The following is a 17,750-nucleotide window of genomic DNA, read 5'->3' as shown; positions in this document are numbered from 1 at the left end:
GGAACGTTTTATTAAAACACTTCATGGAGGAATCGATGCTATAACATTACTATTCCATATATTTTTGTCCTTATTTTGTCCTTCAAAGTCTTGAAAACATTTCCGTGAAATCCCACAGCAAAATGATCCGATGTCACCACAAGCTTGAAAATTAGGCGGCCGCCATGGGCAGTGATTGTGCTCTGTGCGGTCCCAATTCGTGGCGGTCGCGGTCGCGTTGGACGGGTGGTCGCCTTGGGCAGGCAGCTTAATGCTTGTGCCTACGGGGAAAATTTTCGGGACCGAGAAAAAGCGGTCGCCATGGCCAGGTGGTCGCGTTGCAAAGGTGGTCGCCTAGGCAGGTTTGACTGTACTACAATACGCCCCTTTCAGTTGTAGCTAAAAAGACATCTAGCAGAGCTGTCACCATAGAGTGCCACACTTAAGGTCAAAACTGAAAATAGTATCGCTTGTCTGTTATGTAGTCTAATAACATGTAATTCAGGGAGCCAAATTGGTTCTGGGTCTCCAAACAGAAGAACATGTCATTTATCATGACTTGATTGGCACATTACGATGGCAGCTGCAAAGTGCAGTTTAAAGATAGAGTCTTTGCACTGTGTTTTCCACCTGCCCTCTACATGTAACTTTTTAAGTATGACAATTACGAGCAACGTCTGCATTCTGTTATCAAATGAAATGCTACATTATATGATTATATGATTATATTATCATATTATTATAAGATGAAATGACATTCATTGTACTTGCTGATAACCATTTCTTTACTGTAAAAATCTTACCAGGTATGTTCAACATTGTTTTTTCTGGGGAAAGTAAAAATGTAGGAGCTAAGGCATATAGAGAACACTGATGTACATTACATGTATGTACATGAAAAAGGTGATAGTCAATGCAGATGAGAGCTACATTGTGAATAGTGCCAAATGTTCACTCCAATAATGTTCCACTATGTGTCTGACATCTCATTCTCAGTGAAATCCAGTCTTTTGTTGGTTATTGTTATGCCTTTACGGTGTGGAGCACTGCTCTAACTATAACAATGCTTTCTCCCCTGTCTGTAGGAAGGCCAAGTTCTGGAGATTTCTACAGTAAACGATGTGAGACCTGGTGCTCAAGCAAAGGTATGTAACTTTTACAATTAGCATGAATGTACTAAATGTGTCTTTAAATCAAAATACACGGCTGTACAAAAAGAACCTTGCAACTAAATTGTTTTGGCCTAGAATACTCCTGAGAAAGTCCAGCTGCTGCAAACATGGCTACTGCAGGACTTAAAGCCATGACTGGTTATTCTCACTCTGTATTATATAGACAGTGTCATTTATAACCATCACTTCCTAAAACTATAAATTTTGGCTCCACAAAATTCTGGTTTGAGACGGGTTACGCAGGAATGTGTAACAACACATAATGGTTCATTAATACAATAAGAGACTTCCTGTGACAAACATGCAGCAATTTGGAAACTTGTGATTAAAATTCTCCTGGTGACCACAACAACTGGCACAAAGCGCCAACTGGAATAGCAAGGTAGTGTATTAATACATAAAAATACAGAAAGCTACCGATTCATGACAGAACGTGTAAACAATGTGCAACGAAACCACTGGAAAATGAAAAGTATTTCATCTGTGAATGCCTCAAATTCGAAGCTGAAAGAAACAGATTATTCACAAATTCTAAATGATGAACTTGCAATAAACCTATTAGAATGTCTACTGTGGAGAGGCAGACCAGCAACTGTAAAAGTGCAAGAAGAATATTCTTTATGCCCTCATCAGTCATTGTCAGAGGTTGACACCATTTTAATATCTTAATATTAAGTCCAATTTTCTTCTTTTGATTTTGAACAAATTGGTTAAGGCAAGTATTAGAATGTACACAATTTAAAAAATGAGGTATTCTCACCAAATTATAGCTGGTTTTAATGTGAAAAATTGCAATGAGTGTGATACTCCCTGTGGGTATTCCGATTTATTAGAAATTTTGCATCATAACCGCTGCAGGCATCCTTCAGCAGGTTACAGTCGCTTCAAGCAGCTCATTATACCAAAGCTACCACTGTGTTTGTTAGGTATGATTTAACTATTTAATGAGGGATCCCTGCAATGGCTGTGGAATTTGTATATAGGCTTTGTCATAATTCTTGATATGGGAAGAGAAAACTGTTTGAAAAAAATCAGCTCGTTTGTTTCAGTTCAAGTTCAAGTTAATGACCCCTGCCTTGTTTTTACAAATCATAGTCCCTACAACAATTCTTCTTGATATAAAGAATATTTAAAACATTTTTACTTTTTTTTTTTTTACTTTTTAAGTTAGTAATTATAGTAGATCTTGGCAATGGCAAGGACCTTTCCTCCAAGGTAACAGAACTAACTAGATGGTACATGACATTGTTATATCATTATGTTATATCATTATCTGGTATTCATTGACACATAATATCATATGCTATGCACAGCCTAGATTTCTTCCCCAGAGAATGGCAAAATTATGCACATTTTTATTCTGTTACTGCTACAATGAGTATCTTTTGTCATGCTGACGAGTGATTATTGTGATTGTAGTAAATGTATATCTATTAGGCATTTGTGTTACATTCATGATTGTATGTAGAACCCTAAAGCTTTAAGGAATGAAGTACTGTACCGAGTATATGGATATCTGGTCCTCAACACCTTTTCATAAAGCATATCTACAGGCATTTCAGCTTGTTATCACCTCATAAGACATGGTGTCAGCTTCTCAATATGATTAAGTCAGGTGGTGCAGCGAACGTCGCCATGCATATAAGGTAAGGTAATCGGGTAGACTAATGTGGAAGACGGTGTAACCTGGAGGGAGGCTGACACTGACATGCGCTGATATGAATTATCCCAGCAGGACTTATCTTCACCTGACTTCTCATTAAAGGCTTACAGTTTCATTAACAGTCATCCCTGGCAAAGCTTGTTGCACTCGCTCTGGCGTGCTGACAAGCCAATCACAGCCTGTTTCATGTACATCAAGGTGCGAGGGTGGAAACCTTGTAATATTTCCCGTCCAGGGTACTCTCCAGCTTTGAATGTTTTTCTGTCCCACTCATTGGGAGCCCATGTTGTCAATTTTCTGCTTTTCAAAGCTTATGAAAGCTTTCATCAATTTAATGTTATGAAGCTCAGATTTTTGGATGGATGGGGTGAAATTTCTGTCTGTCCCAGCAAATTTCTGTCCGGGGACGTAGGGACGGGTCCTGGAGACAGCCCTGTTCACAACCCAGACAGCAAAAGATTACATGTTGGGTGCACAAGCAGGCACAAGTGTACCATCTTTTGAACTTTTCACAGGTGTTTTAAAAGGTGAATGACAATGAAGATTTTCATCTTAGGAGTGTTATCATCCATTAATCATTTCCATCAAGGGGGTTATGTGTTACCAACATTTTCATTGGTTTGTTTTTTGTTTTGTTAAAAGGATACCTTAAAAGTTGAGTTTTCATTTTTGTTGTTGTTGGGTAAGGCCTGGCCCAGGAAAGAACACTATAATGATTACATTTTGTTTAAGATCTCAATCCAGAGCCAGGAATATTTTGACAACTTCTTCACAGTTGTAAGACATTTGTAAGAAATTTGCATTCTGAAGTGTTGTCTTAATGCTCACCATTTACGTCAGAAGCCGGATACATGGTAGTGTTATGGATTCTGAACACGATGAGATATAGTTGGCATGCCAATCATGTTTTTTTAATTCCAGTTTTGATACTTTAGGATGTTTTTCAAGAACCTATGGAGACTTGGAGAATGTAGATCTGAAATGGCTTTCGTTGAAGTCTCTCACACTTTCAAAGAAAGACTGATAGGAGCTTAGATTTGGACAGCTGAGTAAAGCAATTTCTGGGTTGAATAAGGTCACTAGTACTTTCTGGAACGTCATGTGTTAGAAGGGAGTGGGTTAGAATACTTGAGGAATACCCAAGAGGCAGTTAGAAATATCTGCCTCCAGGTCTGCTAGTTCTGGCTGATTCTAGCCTCTGCAAAGCTTTATCTTATACTAGCTCAGAAAAGAACAAGAAATAGTCATGCCTTCAAGTACAAAGAGTTATCAGCCCAGGGTTGAAACGTGAATTTTCCCAAGAGCTTAACGGTAGAGTGGAACGCGTTGCTACCAGGTACAGCAGGGGCATCCCGGTTAGAAAGCTTTAAGCAACACTTGCAGCTAGATGTGCAAAGGTTAGGTGTGACTGGTCGTTCAGCGGAACATAACCAGCTGCTGCCTACAAAGCTGGTAGGTTCGCCCTACTCCCTCGAGTGGCTGTCAACACAAAGCTGGTGTATCACCCCGAAGGGTGGTAATGCTGGCTAGAACAGATACAGAAAGCTTTTTTTCCCTGAAAACATGCAGGACATGTACTTGAGGAAGGGCATTGATCATTCCTTTCCTTTGCGAGATAATTACTCCATCTTTCTTGGCAGCCCTAAGCACCGCTGGCGCCCATTCTGTTGGTCTTAGATCTCACGTCCATCCACTTCAAAGGAACTTTTCACTGATTCTGATGCCCGCCAAGTCAATAGTCAAGCCTGTTGAGAACTTGTTTACAGCTGGTGCAAATTGTTTAAGGTTAGAAAATTCGATCCCCAATGGCCTAATGGCTCACAGGTCAATTCTAGGCACTCTTTAGGAATACATCAGGGTTGGACAAGTTTTTAAAAATTCACTTGCCCTATTGGGCAGGTACATAAAAAATCTACTTGGCCGAACCAATTTTTCTATGCATTTTTACATCAAGTGATGACTTGGGGCTGAAGATATTTCATTGAGGATATTTCTATTTGCTTTTACTGCGTCCAAAAAAATTGCAGTATCCCAATCTGGCAAGTACAGGGGGACATCCACTTGCCCGACCAGCAGTTTCACTTGCCCTGGGCAATGGGGCTAGTGGACTTGCCCAACCCTGCACATAAGAGCTATTGTGGCCTGGTTGTTGTTCCCACACTACAGAGATATTCATAATTCTGAACCCTATTGGTATGAGGCTTCTTCCAATAGCATAAATCACCCTGTACACATCTACCAGTCCTCATGTTGGAATTTTGTCGAGGCACCCACTCCTGGACCTGGAGCTGTACAACTGTAGGTAATCTTGTACATACTGAGATTGATTTTGGTTTTGTAAATTGTCCTCTGTACCTTTAGAACAACATGTATCATTGTTGGAAAGAGGATATCAGACGTTGTTTCTATCTGTGTCATTTCTTTTTTCAATGTGGTAATTTAGTTATGACACTCACTCACTCACTCACCTCACTCACTCACTCACTCACTCACTCACTCACTCACTCACTCACTCACTCACTCACTCACTCACTCACTCACTCACTATCCAGTTTAACGTATTCTGTTCCCCATTATCTGGGGGTTTGATGTGCTTGCATATGGTTGGGTGAGCTTAATGTCATTCCAACGTTTTATTCCTTAAAAGGAATAAACTTATCAATTTTTTTTTGTAACCGGGGGAAATTTTGACGAACTTGGAATTTACCAGGATTTTGAAAGGGTTTTGAAATGATCTCACTATAAATACACAAGCCACATACATGTATACAAAATAGTGCTTCCCTTGTGACAAGAAAAAAATCTGTAAGAGTAACTGTGCAGCAGTACTGGCATTACAGGTGTAAACTTATGGGGCTGACATACCCATTGCAGAATATGTTCATCACTTTCACAAATCCAGAGGGATCGATCTCAGTGCTGAAGTCAATGCCGACACCTATACATTTTCATGATAATGTGCGGGGATACCCTGACAACATAAAGCTCTTTTGGTATCCATATAATTGATGACAAGCTTTCTTTCCAGGCAGCTGTTGATGCATAGTAAAACCTCCCGGCTCTTCTCCTGACAACTGAATAAATCTTACATGGATATCTTGCCTGCACCATCTTAGTTTGCAGATGAGTTGATTAGATATGACTTCCGCTGGGTACATTTAATGTTCTATCAAGGTAGCACAGATGGTGCCTCGCTGTTCGAATTTTCACTTTATCAAATAATGCAAGGCTCTTTCCTCTAAGGAAATCCATTTGAATGTATATGCAAGTGCAAGTTAGAGACTCACTTGTGTATTGACATCAAGTTTTTCTCAAAAAAACATTTAGCAGCAGTATTTGATCAGCTAAAGAAAAAGGGCTCTTATTGGTATTTTGTTTTAGATTAGGTTACATGTAGGTTTAGATCTACTTTCAATTGTCATTATTAAACTTTTAGGACAAGGAAAACTGTAGCACGTTGACTGAAATGTGGATATTCATAAAAGGGGGATAATGTTCATTGCATGTCATGAGTCCAGAGAGTTGGGAGTTTAGTCCAGTGGTCTGGGGTAAATCTTAAGAGCAGCTGTCTGTAAAAACCAAGCAAAATGAGGAAAAAGTGGCCAAGTTCAAAAAATGAAATTTTCTTAGATTTTGTGTGGTGGTAGGGTCTTGTCCCAAACCTACAAAAATGCGAAAGTTTTGGGTCGGAGGTTACCAGTTGCCATGGCAACGCCCATTTTTCAAAATGGCGGATATTCGCCTTGTGAAGGCCTCTCTCTCGCTCAAAATGGACCATCTTTGGCCTACTGTAACTCCCACAAATGAACAGAAATGTTGCTGCCTCTAACATATTATATTATCCATATCTTAACAAGATAAATGATGTAAAGTGTTGCTCGAAATGTTTTGGCAGTGAGATGCAACAAACGATTAAAAATGAACTGTTTTTGTAAAATTTTTAAAATTGACAAAACGCCATTTTATGGACGTTTTGAGCAAGCAATACCTCCTTAAAGGGCACTTCAAATTTGTTGATTTTTGACACAACTCTAGTTTAGACCTTTATAAATATCATATTAAAAAAGATGTTTGGGTTCTTAATGGGGCGGGCCACAGTGACCCGGAGACTAAGCCATTTTTTCCATTGTAGCAGAATTTCAACTACAGAATTGAAGGTGAAATAAACACGTGCAACTTGGTGATTGAGATAAGAATGACTTTTCTTTAACTTTTTTTATGCTGCAAGAAACCTGCCTGGCACTTAGAAAAGTATTTTGTAACAGTTGACCGTTGGTTGCTATGGCAACGGTCATCTTTGTTGTTAATGATGGATTTTCACATGGTTGTATTAGGAAAACATCCCTACCTGCTGATATGCACTGGAGATATGGACATAACTTTTATATTTCCACATAGCATGGTTTTCAACGTTTCAAAGACCAAAAGTTCAAGATCAAGCATTAAGATTAAGAGGGTGTACTAGGGGGTTATCGGAACCAATGAAATCAGAATTTTCATCTTGCTGAATTTTAGTCATTTTTAAGGGGCTTTTTCTTCCATCATGGGCAAAGTTGATGAATGCATGGTACATAGAAAAGTACTTTGTAACAATTGACTGCTAGTTGCCATGGCAACGGCCATATTTGTTCTTAATGGTGGATGTTCACATTGTTGTAGGAGGAAAACATGCTATATATGTAAAGAAAATGAAATCTGACGTTTTTTCATGTAACAAAGAAACCTACCTATCACTTAGGAAAGTAGGTTTCTTCAGGACCGACAGCTGGTTACCGTGGTAACAGTCTTTCAAAGGTTCAAAATTGGTTCGTCTTAATCAGGATTGGCAAGTTGGAAATTGAGATGATAAGATGATTTTTTAAAATCCTTTATGCTGCAAGGAACCTACCTGGCACTTCTAATTTTTATGACAGTCGATTGCTGGTTGCCATGGCAACGGCCATTCTTTTATTTTCTCTCTTAATTGGTTTTCCAAAATGAATTACCAATACAACTACTAACAGAATAAGGACATAAATGGGTCACAACAAAAGCCAAATAAAAACCGGGCAATGTGTACATGTGCAGCACACAAAACATACACTTACAGATAATCATAGCCTCCCTTAATACCCTTATAAATTTCAATTGTAATTTGCCTCCAAACAATATTGTTTAAGTATATGATTACATATCATTATTTCTTACATCTATATCATTATATAAATGTGAAGCGGCCATACTTAATGACGGATATTCACAAGGTAAATGTCATAGTTATGCGCACAGTTAAGTATTTGACCTTCCGCAACTCCCACTGACAAAAGAGGGGAGTAGTAGGACGCTATGCATCTGATATGATACATCCAGATGCGAAGACAGTTGTTTTTAAGATTGTTTATACAATTTGAAAATTATAATGGGTAGACCATCATAAAATTGAAGACGAAGTAGTACTTTTAACCAATAGCTCATTAAAACAATGTTAATGAACTGAGCTTAAGAGGGGCCTTGTATTTTTGTTTTTTTATTTGTATGCATTCTGTCAGAATGAATTTGAGGGAAACGGCCTTGCGAAACAAAAAGATTGTATATCCGATATCCGAGTACCTCAGTGATGAGTGCCCTCAGAATTTTTTACGTGTATCTTATCAACAATATACAGGTTTTTTTTACTACTTTAGAAACTAAAAGCCACTGATTTAAGAAAAGTGTAAAATTCTATTTCAGCTATAGGTTGACCTGCAGTTACAAGTTGTAGGTCAAAATTAGCACAGACACAGAAAGTATTCACCTTCGGAGAATTCACAAAACTATCCAAAGATTAAACTAAAATGTGTCTACAATATTCTCCAGCGGATGTACGTAAGAGGTCAATCTTAACATAGGAAGTGGTAAACAGAAGTGTTCCGCAATGCGCCTTAATTCTTCTATCTTTATCAATGTTTTCACCTATACGGTATTATACCCCTGGTATGTGGAGTCATGATAACCCCAATGCATGCGGACCCTTTGTCTTTATGTACCACATAGTGAATACACAAAATCATTGAGTAAGTAACTTAGTGATTGATGTCTTAGAGAATAATAGAATGTGTAAAACAGCTTTATTCCATTTCAAGTGTCCCTATAAACCCCATGTAGTGCCCTAATTAACATTTTCAATAATTGTAAGCATTTCATGGCATCTATCCGTGGTTTCCACACAGCGACACAAAGATGGCCATAGCTCACACCGTAGTGAGACGTGATTACCTCACTTATTTCGTATCAGTCTCAAAACACACAAAAATACACATAAAGACCCTTAAGTCACGGCTCCTGTTATACGTGTCCCAAAAAAACAACGTTAGTTGTTGACTCAATGGATGTTCCTCTCTCCAACAATGGTAAAATCATTCATCAACGTTGCCAATGATGGAAGAAAATGCCCCTTAAAAATGACTAAAATTTAGCAAGATGAAAATTCTGATTTCATTGGTTCTGATAACCCCCTAGTACACCCTCTTAATCTTAATGCTTGATCTTGAAATTTTGGTCTATGAAACGTTGAAAACCATGCTATATGGAAATATAAAAGTTATGTCCATATCTCCAGTGCAATCAGCAGGTAGGGATGTTTTCCTAATATAACCATGTGAAAATCCATCATTAACAACAAAGATGACCGTTGCCATGGCAACCAATAGTCAACTGTTACAAAATACTTTTCTAAGTGCCAGGCAGGTTTCTTTCAGCACAAAAAAAGTTAAAGAAAAGTCATTCTTATCTCAATCACCAAGTTGCACATGTTTATTTCACCTTCAATTCTGTAGTTGAAATTCTGCTACAATAGAAAAAATGGCTTACTCTCTTGGTCACTGTGGCCCGCCCCATTAAGAACCCAAACATCTTTTTTAATATGATATTTATAAAGGTCTAAACTAGAGTTGTGTCAAAAATCAACAAATTTGAAGTGCCCTTTAAGGAGGTATTGCTTGCTAAAAACGTCCAAAAAATGGCGTTTGGTCAATTTTGAAATTCTACAAAAACAGGTCATCTTTAAACGTTTGTTGCATCTCACTGCCAAAACATTTCGAGCAACACTTTACATCATTTATCTTGTTAAGATATGGATAATATAATATGTTAGAGGCAGCAACATTTCTGTTCATTTGTGGGAGTTACAGTACGCCAAAGATGGTCCATTTTGAGCGGGAGAGAGCCCTTCACAAGGCGAAAATCCGCCATTTTGAAAAATGGCCGTTGCCATGGCAACTGGTAACCTCCGACCCAAAACTTTCGTATTTTTGTAGGTTTGGGCCAAGACCCTACCACCACACAAAATCTAAGAAAATTTCATTTTTTGACTTTGGCCACCTTATGCTTGGTTTTTACAGACAGCTGCTCTTAACATGTCACAGCAGATCATATTAATCTGTCAGCTTTTTAATCCATCACATTTACTGTGGTACTGATACAAATCGAAAACCTTTTTAATTCATAGGGAAGGAAGTCTTCCATTAGTATCTTTATGGAAAATGTAAAGCGCAATGTAAATAAGCATGAGGAAAATATGGGATGAGGGTAGAAATAGGTGGAACAGAAAATATGACATCAAAATCCCAACCACATTGTATGTATTAAATCTATTATAAATTTTCCATTCTTGTTTGGATATTCTTCATCACTCATCACAGTTGTAGAAGCATGTGCAACCACAATTGATTAAGAAACAGTTAGCCACAAAAAATGAAGTGTCATAGATTTCTGGCAGCCTTTTATATATCAGTATAAGATTGAAGCTTCAACCAAACATAGGATCTATGGGCTAAGACGTCTAAGAGAACTCCAAGACGAGATCTGACCCTAATACTGGGTTGACGAAGAGACAGAGAGTTTGTCGCGAAAGCTCCCCAGAGCAATCTTTTTTTAAAATGTTGTGTGTAAGGTTTAAATGTTTGTCAAAAGCTATAGGCTTGTTGATGAGTGGGTATGGATACTCCCTGTGAATGTACTGCTCCGACGGAATTGTGCTCAAGAATTCTGAATTGTGCTCAAGAATTCTGTAAGATTTAGTATGTGGCCAGTGAGCATTTGTCTTAATGTGCAGAGACAAGTGTGGTGTTCTATAAAGCTAAAGACTGTATCTTGTGATCTGTGTTTCTCTTTATTGACTGGTGTAACTTGTCTTCAAATGAGCGTTAGATCCTTGCAGCCCCACTTTACTGGAGATATAATCATTACTCTTGCAGATAAGACGCCAACAGTAGATATCTCTTCCTTTCCGCATATCCAGCTGACGAACTTCAGCTCTGTTTTGAGATAAGTTAGAGGAAAGATGGTGAATGGATGGAACAGGAAAAAGGTCTGTGGTTGGACTTTGGATAGCAACCTTGCTGCTTGATACAATAAGACAGATAACTGACATAACAGGGACAGACTTAACATTTTAATCACGTTTTCTGGCCACCATCAAAGCATTCTGGCACCATGTTAGACATTCGGGCCACTTGTCAGCCACTTCGGTCACTTATCAGACATTCCGGCACCTTGTTAGATATTTGGGCCACTTGTCAGACATTACGGTCACTTGTCAGACATTTTGGCCACTTGTTAAACATTCTGGTCACTTGTCAAATATTCCGGTCATTTGCTAGACCTTTTGGCCACTTTTCAGACATTCTGGCCACTTGTCAGACATTCTGGTCACATGATAGACGTCGTCTCACTGCTTCTCAAATATTCTTGGCATGTTCTCTGACGGACGCCCTTGGCATTTAGACTAGTCAGTCATATCAGTCTCCTAGTCAGACATTCTGGGCATGTCATCTTGCAGCGTGTGCATGCTATGAACCCCGGTTGATGACTGACTGAGTAGTGAAGCATTCTAATTGTCAGATATCCCTGATACCTGTGGGAAACTCTGTGTCACTTTTCACAAGGTGACCTTCTAACAAAGGCTGGCTCCAATTAAGACAGAATCTAGGCTATCCTTTGTTGTATAGATCAGGCTCAAGCATGGTTTGGAAATGTGTGGTAAGTCTGTAATTTACATTGTTTAGAGGCTTAAAATCTTGCAACTGGTTTAGGAATATAATTGTCAAAGTAATTCAATAAAATGAAGAGCATGTATAATCTATGTGTATCCTTTACCAAATTAATAGCTCTGTAATTTTGATCCTTTACATATATATCTTGTATGCTTTAGGATCACTTACCAAATTACATATCAGCAAGTTTTATTGTTTGCATGCATGTCTTGTTTAAACTAGGTTTATGCAACTTACCCTTTTCAATTTGAAAAGAAAAAACCTACTCAATTCTATCAACTTTGAAAGGGTTTGCCAGTTGAAATGGCCGATAAATTAGACTTAGTGATAGCATCTTAATTTGCATTTTGAAGTAATGAAATCTGTCTGTGCTGAATACTAAGGTCACATGGGAGAGCCATGTTCTTATGGTCTGAAATATCACTGTGGGTAGGTGAGGGGTGATTTCAAAACTTAATTCAGAATTTGCAAATGACAATTTTTTGTTGAGCCTTCAAGAATCTTGAGTTTTGTGACATCATATCACCAGGCTGAGCCGCCCCATGCCAAAATGCAACAGTAAGGAGGGGGGCATTAGCGTTCTGCACTGTTGTAACCTGTTGGTATGCTTTTGGAATATGAAAAGAACGCCGCTTTTCTCTGGCTACCGATAGAATTTTTACAAGATACAGGCAGGTTTGTTACAACTCATATGCATATTAAGAGATTGAAATGAAACACGCATTGGAATCCAGGAAGTCCTAGCCTGTTCCTTTGAATACACAATCTTAAATGCCCAAGGTCACATGAATGGATCACCATACCTAGCAAGCTGAAGGTTAACTAAATTATAAGAAAATGTGTTACTGCTGAAATGCATTTAACCTTCACATGAACCATTTTACAAATCAAACAATCTCCTGATTGCCTGCCCCATCCACAAAGGGGCTTTCATTTCGTAATGGTGCATGAAAAGGTGGTCACATGTACAGCCATGTTCTGATGGTGCAATTATACAGAAATTACTCTAGATTGGGCCATGTATTGTCTCAAAAGTTAGCAGGGCAGTTGGAAATGAAATCATTTTATTCTGGACTATGACCCAACAAAGGCAATGTAAGGCTTGTGATGTTGACATGGCAGATAGCAGAGTTGTGAAAGGACATTTGTGGATAAACTGTTACAGTCATCACCTTTCTTTATGGATTGAAAAGCATGGAACACACAAGCTATGGAAGGAATGTATGTTATTGTATAAACATTGTAGCTTGTACCAACTTCAGCTTGGTTGTTTGGACTTGACAAGGACTGTTTTTCCTTTCTTTCTTTCAATCATAGCAAGATTTGCACACTGCATTAGGGCTGTTGTCACAATTTCTTCTTTTTTCTTTCTTTTGTTCAAATGATGCAGTTTCTATTGATTTAAGGAGTTCTGAATCTATCATTCAACATGATGATAGAAATGATACCTGCATTTATGACACAATAAAGTTTATCATTTTAAAAGTTTTCCTTTTGGTAATTTGACGCCTGTGACATGCATGTGTTTCAGTGCGTGAGCTTCCAGATGTTTTATTCCCTAAGCTGTTTGTCATAAGAAAGTCACAGACAATAAAGCTATTTGCTCCCAAAATATAATTTGGACTTTCGATGTGATTGCTTTTGTGAATTTTGTCCACTATGCATTCTGTGAAATGCAGTTTACAAAAGGTGTCAGAAAAGATGGATGTGTTTTTACCAGTAACTTCCTTCCTCACAGGAAGTGTAATGATTCGGGTGTTATTGTGACTTGGTAGTGTTTTGAAATGCCCTGCAGCATTTATACCCAGCACACTTAGCATGTGATAACTGCATCCTAAACGATGTTGCAAGTCATTGCGGAATACCAAAAACGGGTGGAGTTTCCAATACAATATATCCTGTATGTGCCATACCTTCTCCTGTAACAAACTAATATTTCTTGGAAGGAATACATGAATCTGTTAGACCAATCCCTGTATTGCAGGTGTTTTCTAGATGTAGATGTAAAAGGGTTTTGTTTTCTGGAAGGTGACCTTGCTGGATGAGGCAATTGCCACATCATTTTCTGGTGATGCGCAGGTTTTCCCATTTAAAGCAAAAGCTAGTTAGAGGTAATGTCCTTAATGCATGCCCTGACTTGTCATTGTTCCAACTCAGCTAAATTCGTCATAACGGATTAAAGCCTAGAATTAGAATATCGAGGTTGCAAATGACAGTTGTTACACAGAGTGTAAAATCTGACACATTTCAGCTGCACTAATACAGGTTGTCGGTTCTTGGCCGAGTTTTAATTCATACCAAGCAGATCTGTTATGAAACAAGACCCACTCTATGCTTCTCAATAACATTCTATGTGACTGAATCAACGCAAGTGTCGCTTAATTTGAAAATTCACACACTGTCAGTACAAAGGTAATTTGTATTCTTTTTTTTTATAGAATAAGACTATAAAGGAAATTTCAGTGCTTGGCTTATTGAAAAAAAGCCTGACTGTTTTCAATGCTGAAATTAGAAACAACAGGGGATGGTTAGAAGTTGTAAGGAATATGTTTTAGTTTTTTCTAACATCATAGTATCGGTGATGCCAAGCTTGTTTCAGCAGGTGGAGAGGATTTTTCCATTACTTGTTAAAGGCAGTGTTGGCGTCAGTAAACATGTCCATGGTGCTGAAATTAGTGTTGGTGACAGAAGACCTGTTTACGGTACTGAAATTAGGTCCTATTATTGATGCCAAGCTTGTTTCAACAGACATAAAAGATTTATCCATTATTTGTAAGACACAGGTCAGAGAAGCACTGGCTATTCTAATGTATGTTAATTGGGAACAGTTGACCTAAATCTTATGAATTAGGAGCCATAGAATCCATGAAGGACACAGTCTAATGAGCTAGAATAATCAGGTCTTTGGTCATGAAGGCATTTTGTATGGAAGAAAAATAGAACTGAATGGTGCTGTCTATGGTGCTGAAATTGGTGTTGGTGGAATTTATATCCAATTGCAATCCCAGAATCAGAGAATGCTGAAATCATGCAGTAAACCTATGTATGACGCAGACACCATTGGTCATCTATCTGTCCATTATGCTTGTTAGGTGTCCAAGCGTGTGCAATGTGCAGTATCTTTGAGTTCTTGTTTGAAACAGCAGTAACACAGTGGAAGGCAGGCCATGTGTCAAGGGATATGATGTGTTACTGGTAAAGGATCACCACAGAAAGTGCAAATTAAAGAACACAAAATTTTACAGTATCTGCATTCTGAAAATTGATTTCTTGAAGGCAAACATGTGTACAGCAGTAAAATCAGTGTGGGTGGGGATATACCTGTCCGAGGTCCTGAAATCAGTGATACTGGAAGGTTAACTGATTTTTATCTCCATGAAAAATGGAGATATTGTTTTATACATAATGAAGTGCAAATTATGCTTATCGTGACTTAATTTGCATAGCTAATGCGGAAAATCTATATTTGCAGCGTTTCCATTATCAGACTCAAACACATGTAACATATGTAGTTTCTGGAAAGTGGAGCATCAACCAATTATGCAAATAGATTCCTAATTTGTATGATTAATGCAAAAACTTAATTCATCTAATTGGAATATTATAGGACTGTCAATATTGCAACATGTGTAAGTTAGATAAAGGTGTTTATGACCAATCATATATTATGCAAATGTGTAAGTCATTTGCATGAATAGAATTGTTCATGGAGATATGAGGTCGTGGGACTCTTGTTGGTTCTGAAATCAATGTGAACATGTCTATAGTACTGGAATCGTGTAGGTGACAGTAGATTTGTTTAAGGTGCTGAAATTAGTATAGATGATGGTAGACTTGTTTATGATGCTGAAATCAGTGTAGGTGATAGTCAACCTGCCTATAGTGCTGAAATCATTGTAGGAGGTAGTAAACCTGTCGTGCTGAAATCAGTGTAATAGAAGAACTTTATTGCACGACAATTGCACATGGTACAAAGTATGGCAAGAATTCGTAAATATAATACAAAGAAGAAGTATAGAATAAAACTTAACATCCTAGTTACTAATACAATACAATAAGGGCTAGTATATATTTTGATACAGCATCCTAATTACTTATACAATACAATAAGGGCTAGCATACATTTTTTATATAGTGTAACAGTTATGATCGAGTTGGTTTAATCATTAGTTTTGGTATTTTTCCTAATGTGAAAGCAGTCGTTAAGATATTTACCTATGTAATAGTAGACCTGTCTATGGTGCTGATATTTGTGTAAGTAATAGTAGACCTGTCTATGGTGCTCAAATTAGTGTGAGTAATTGTAAATGTGTCTATGGTGCCGAAAATGGTGTTAGTAATAGTAGACGCATCTATCGTGCTGAAATTAGTGTAAGTTATAATAGTAGACACGTCTATGCTGCAAATCAGCTGTAGTTTAGACAGTTTTACCTCTTGTGTAACGTTTCTTCGTCCTGTTTCAACTATTCAATTTCGAATCCACCACTTGTACCCAGAATGTGGAAAATCTGCTCAAGAACAATCTATCCTTTAAAAAGATCCTCATTAGAGTTTGCTCTTGTATGTGGGACAGTGAGGGATTAAACCTCTTCTTTGCATGTTTCTAAAATCATCTGCCCAGCAAGCTCATTGTATATTGTAGCAGGTAGTCCAGTCATTTTGGATTTTTCTCCTTCATCGGTATTGTTCATAGACCAATGCATGCTGCTACGATAGATTCATGAATGACAATGTTGAGGTTGGTTGCATGAGTGTTAATATGCAATACACCATCTCTGGCACTGACAGCTGCAGATGATAGACCTGTCTGTTGTCCTATAATCAGTAAACATCAGACATGTACATGTTTCTATCATCCATCTTACTCCATGGCGGACCTTTCCATCATACTGGTATGAGTGTAATTGGATTCTACACCTGTCTGAATATGCCAGAATCTGTGTCAGTGGATGACAGACTGGTCTCTTGTTTGAAGTCCAGTTGTAATCTAATCCAGTCTAAAGTAGACTGGCTATATTGTGTTGCCATAGTCAATGTGAGTGGATAGAAAATTTGTTATTGATGGAAGACCTGTCAATAGTTGCAGACATTTTGTCTTAGATTTTCTCTGGTTCTGATGCTAGCATCATGGAGTAATAGACCTGTAGGCCTTAAAGCCAGGGGCACCTTGATTGTCTTGTAATGGACTGAGCTTTCTCCTTAAAGAGAAGTTTAGGACGTCAACAGTTGATTCATTTGAAAAAGATGACTTCTGCATGATACTGAAAGGTGTAACACTACTTGAAAACTTGTCGATGGTGTCCTATTATCATACTGTGAATGGATGCTTTCACCATACTCTTTTGAAAATGAGCTCTTTCTTCCTTTGATAAAAATGGGTCACCCTCTAACGTTTGTTCCAATCACTTTCCACCTGTCCAAGTGCTCAGGGACAGGTTGTGCGATGCTTATGCTTAGTTACTGCAGTCGTTCCTCTGCCCTTGTGCATGTAGCTACTCTTGAAGCATCCCAATCCAGTGCTAATCACCTCCTTCGTCTGGCATGATTCCATTTCAGTTAGCACCATGGCTGTCCCACAAATGGGGATTCCCACTGTGTGGCTGTAAAAAGGAAGCAACAAAATGGTCCATTCAAGGGATGATGTCATTTAGCTTCCTCCATGTGGAAAATTGCTCCATCTAGTCATCTGTAGGGATGTCGGAATTCAATCTCGGTTCAATGTAAATGACTTGTCCTGCAGTCACCTTGTTGCTCAGTCAAGGTGACTTTTATGCGCATTGTACGGGTGTTTGTATTGTAAAAGTTATACTTAAAACTATTTGCTCTCATGCCTCCCCTTACCACATTGAAAAGGGTTCCTAAAATCTTTTATGCTGGATATATGACACCTACAGTGGGATTGTATTATGCCTAAAAAGTGTTAGA

General features: G+C 38.2%; 1 protein-coding gene across 3 annotated transcripts in view; it reads left to right on the top strand.

Annotated features, from left to right (window-relative positions):
* Positions 1 to 17,750, top strand: part of LOC136433498 (1-phosphatidylinositol 4,5-bisphosphate phosphodiesterase beta-4-like) — a 58,815-nt gene that overhangs the window by 18,160 nt on the left and 22,905 nt on the right. For all 3 annotated transcript variants that reach the window (XM_066425777.1, XM_066425776.1, XM_066425775.1), the window contains exon 4: positions 1,065 to 1,124. In XM_066425777.1, the coding sequence (XP_066281874.1) occupies positions 1,065 to 1,124 (60 nt within the window). The remainder of the gene's footprint in view (positions 1 to 1,064; positions 1,125 to 17,750) is intronic.

The sequence above is a fragment of the Branchiostoma lanceolatum genome, chromosome 4, assembly GCF_035083965.1.
Source record: "Branchiostoma lanceolatum isolate klBraLanc5 chromosome 4, klBraLanc5.hap2, whole genome shotgun sequence".
Lineage (NCBI taxonomy): Eukaryota > Metazoa > Chordata > Leptocardii > Amphioxiformes > Branchiostomatidae > Branchiostoma > Branchiostoma lanceolatum.
The sequence above is the reverse complement of the archived record's forward strand: the minus strand, read 5'-3'. Positions and strand labels throughout refer to the sequence as shown.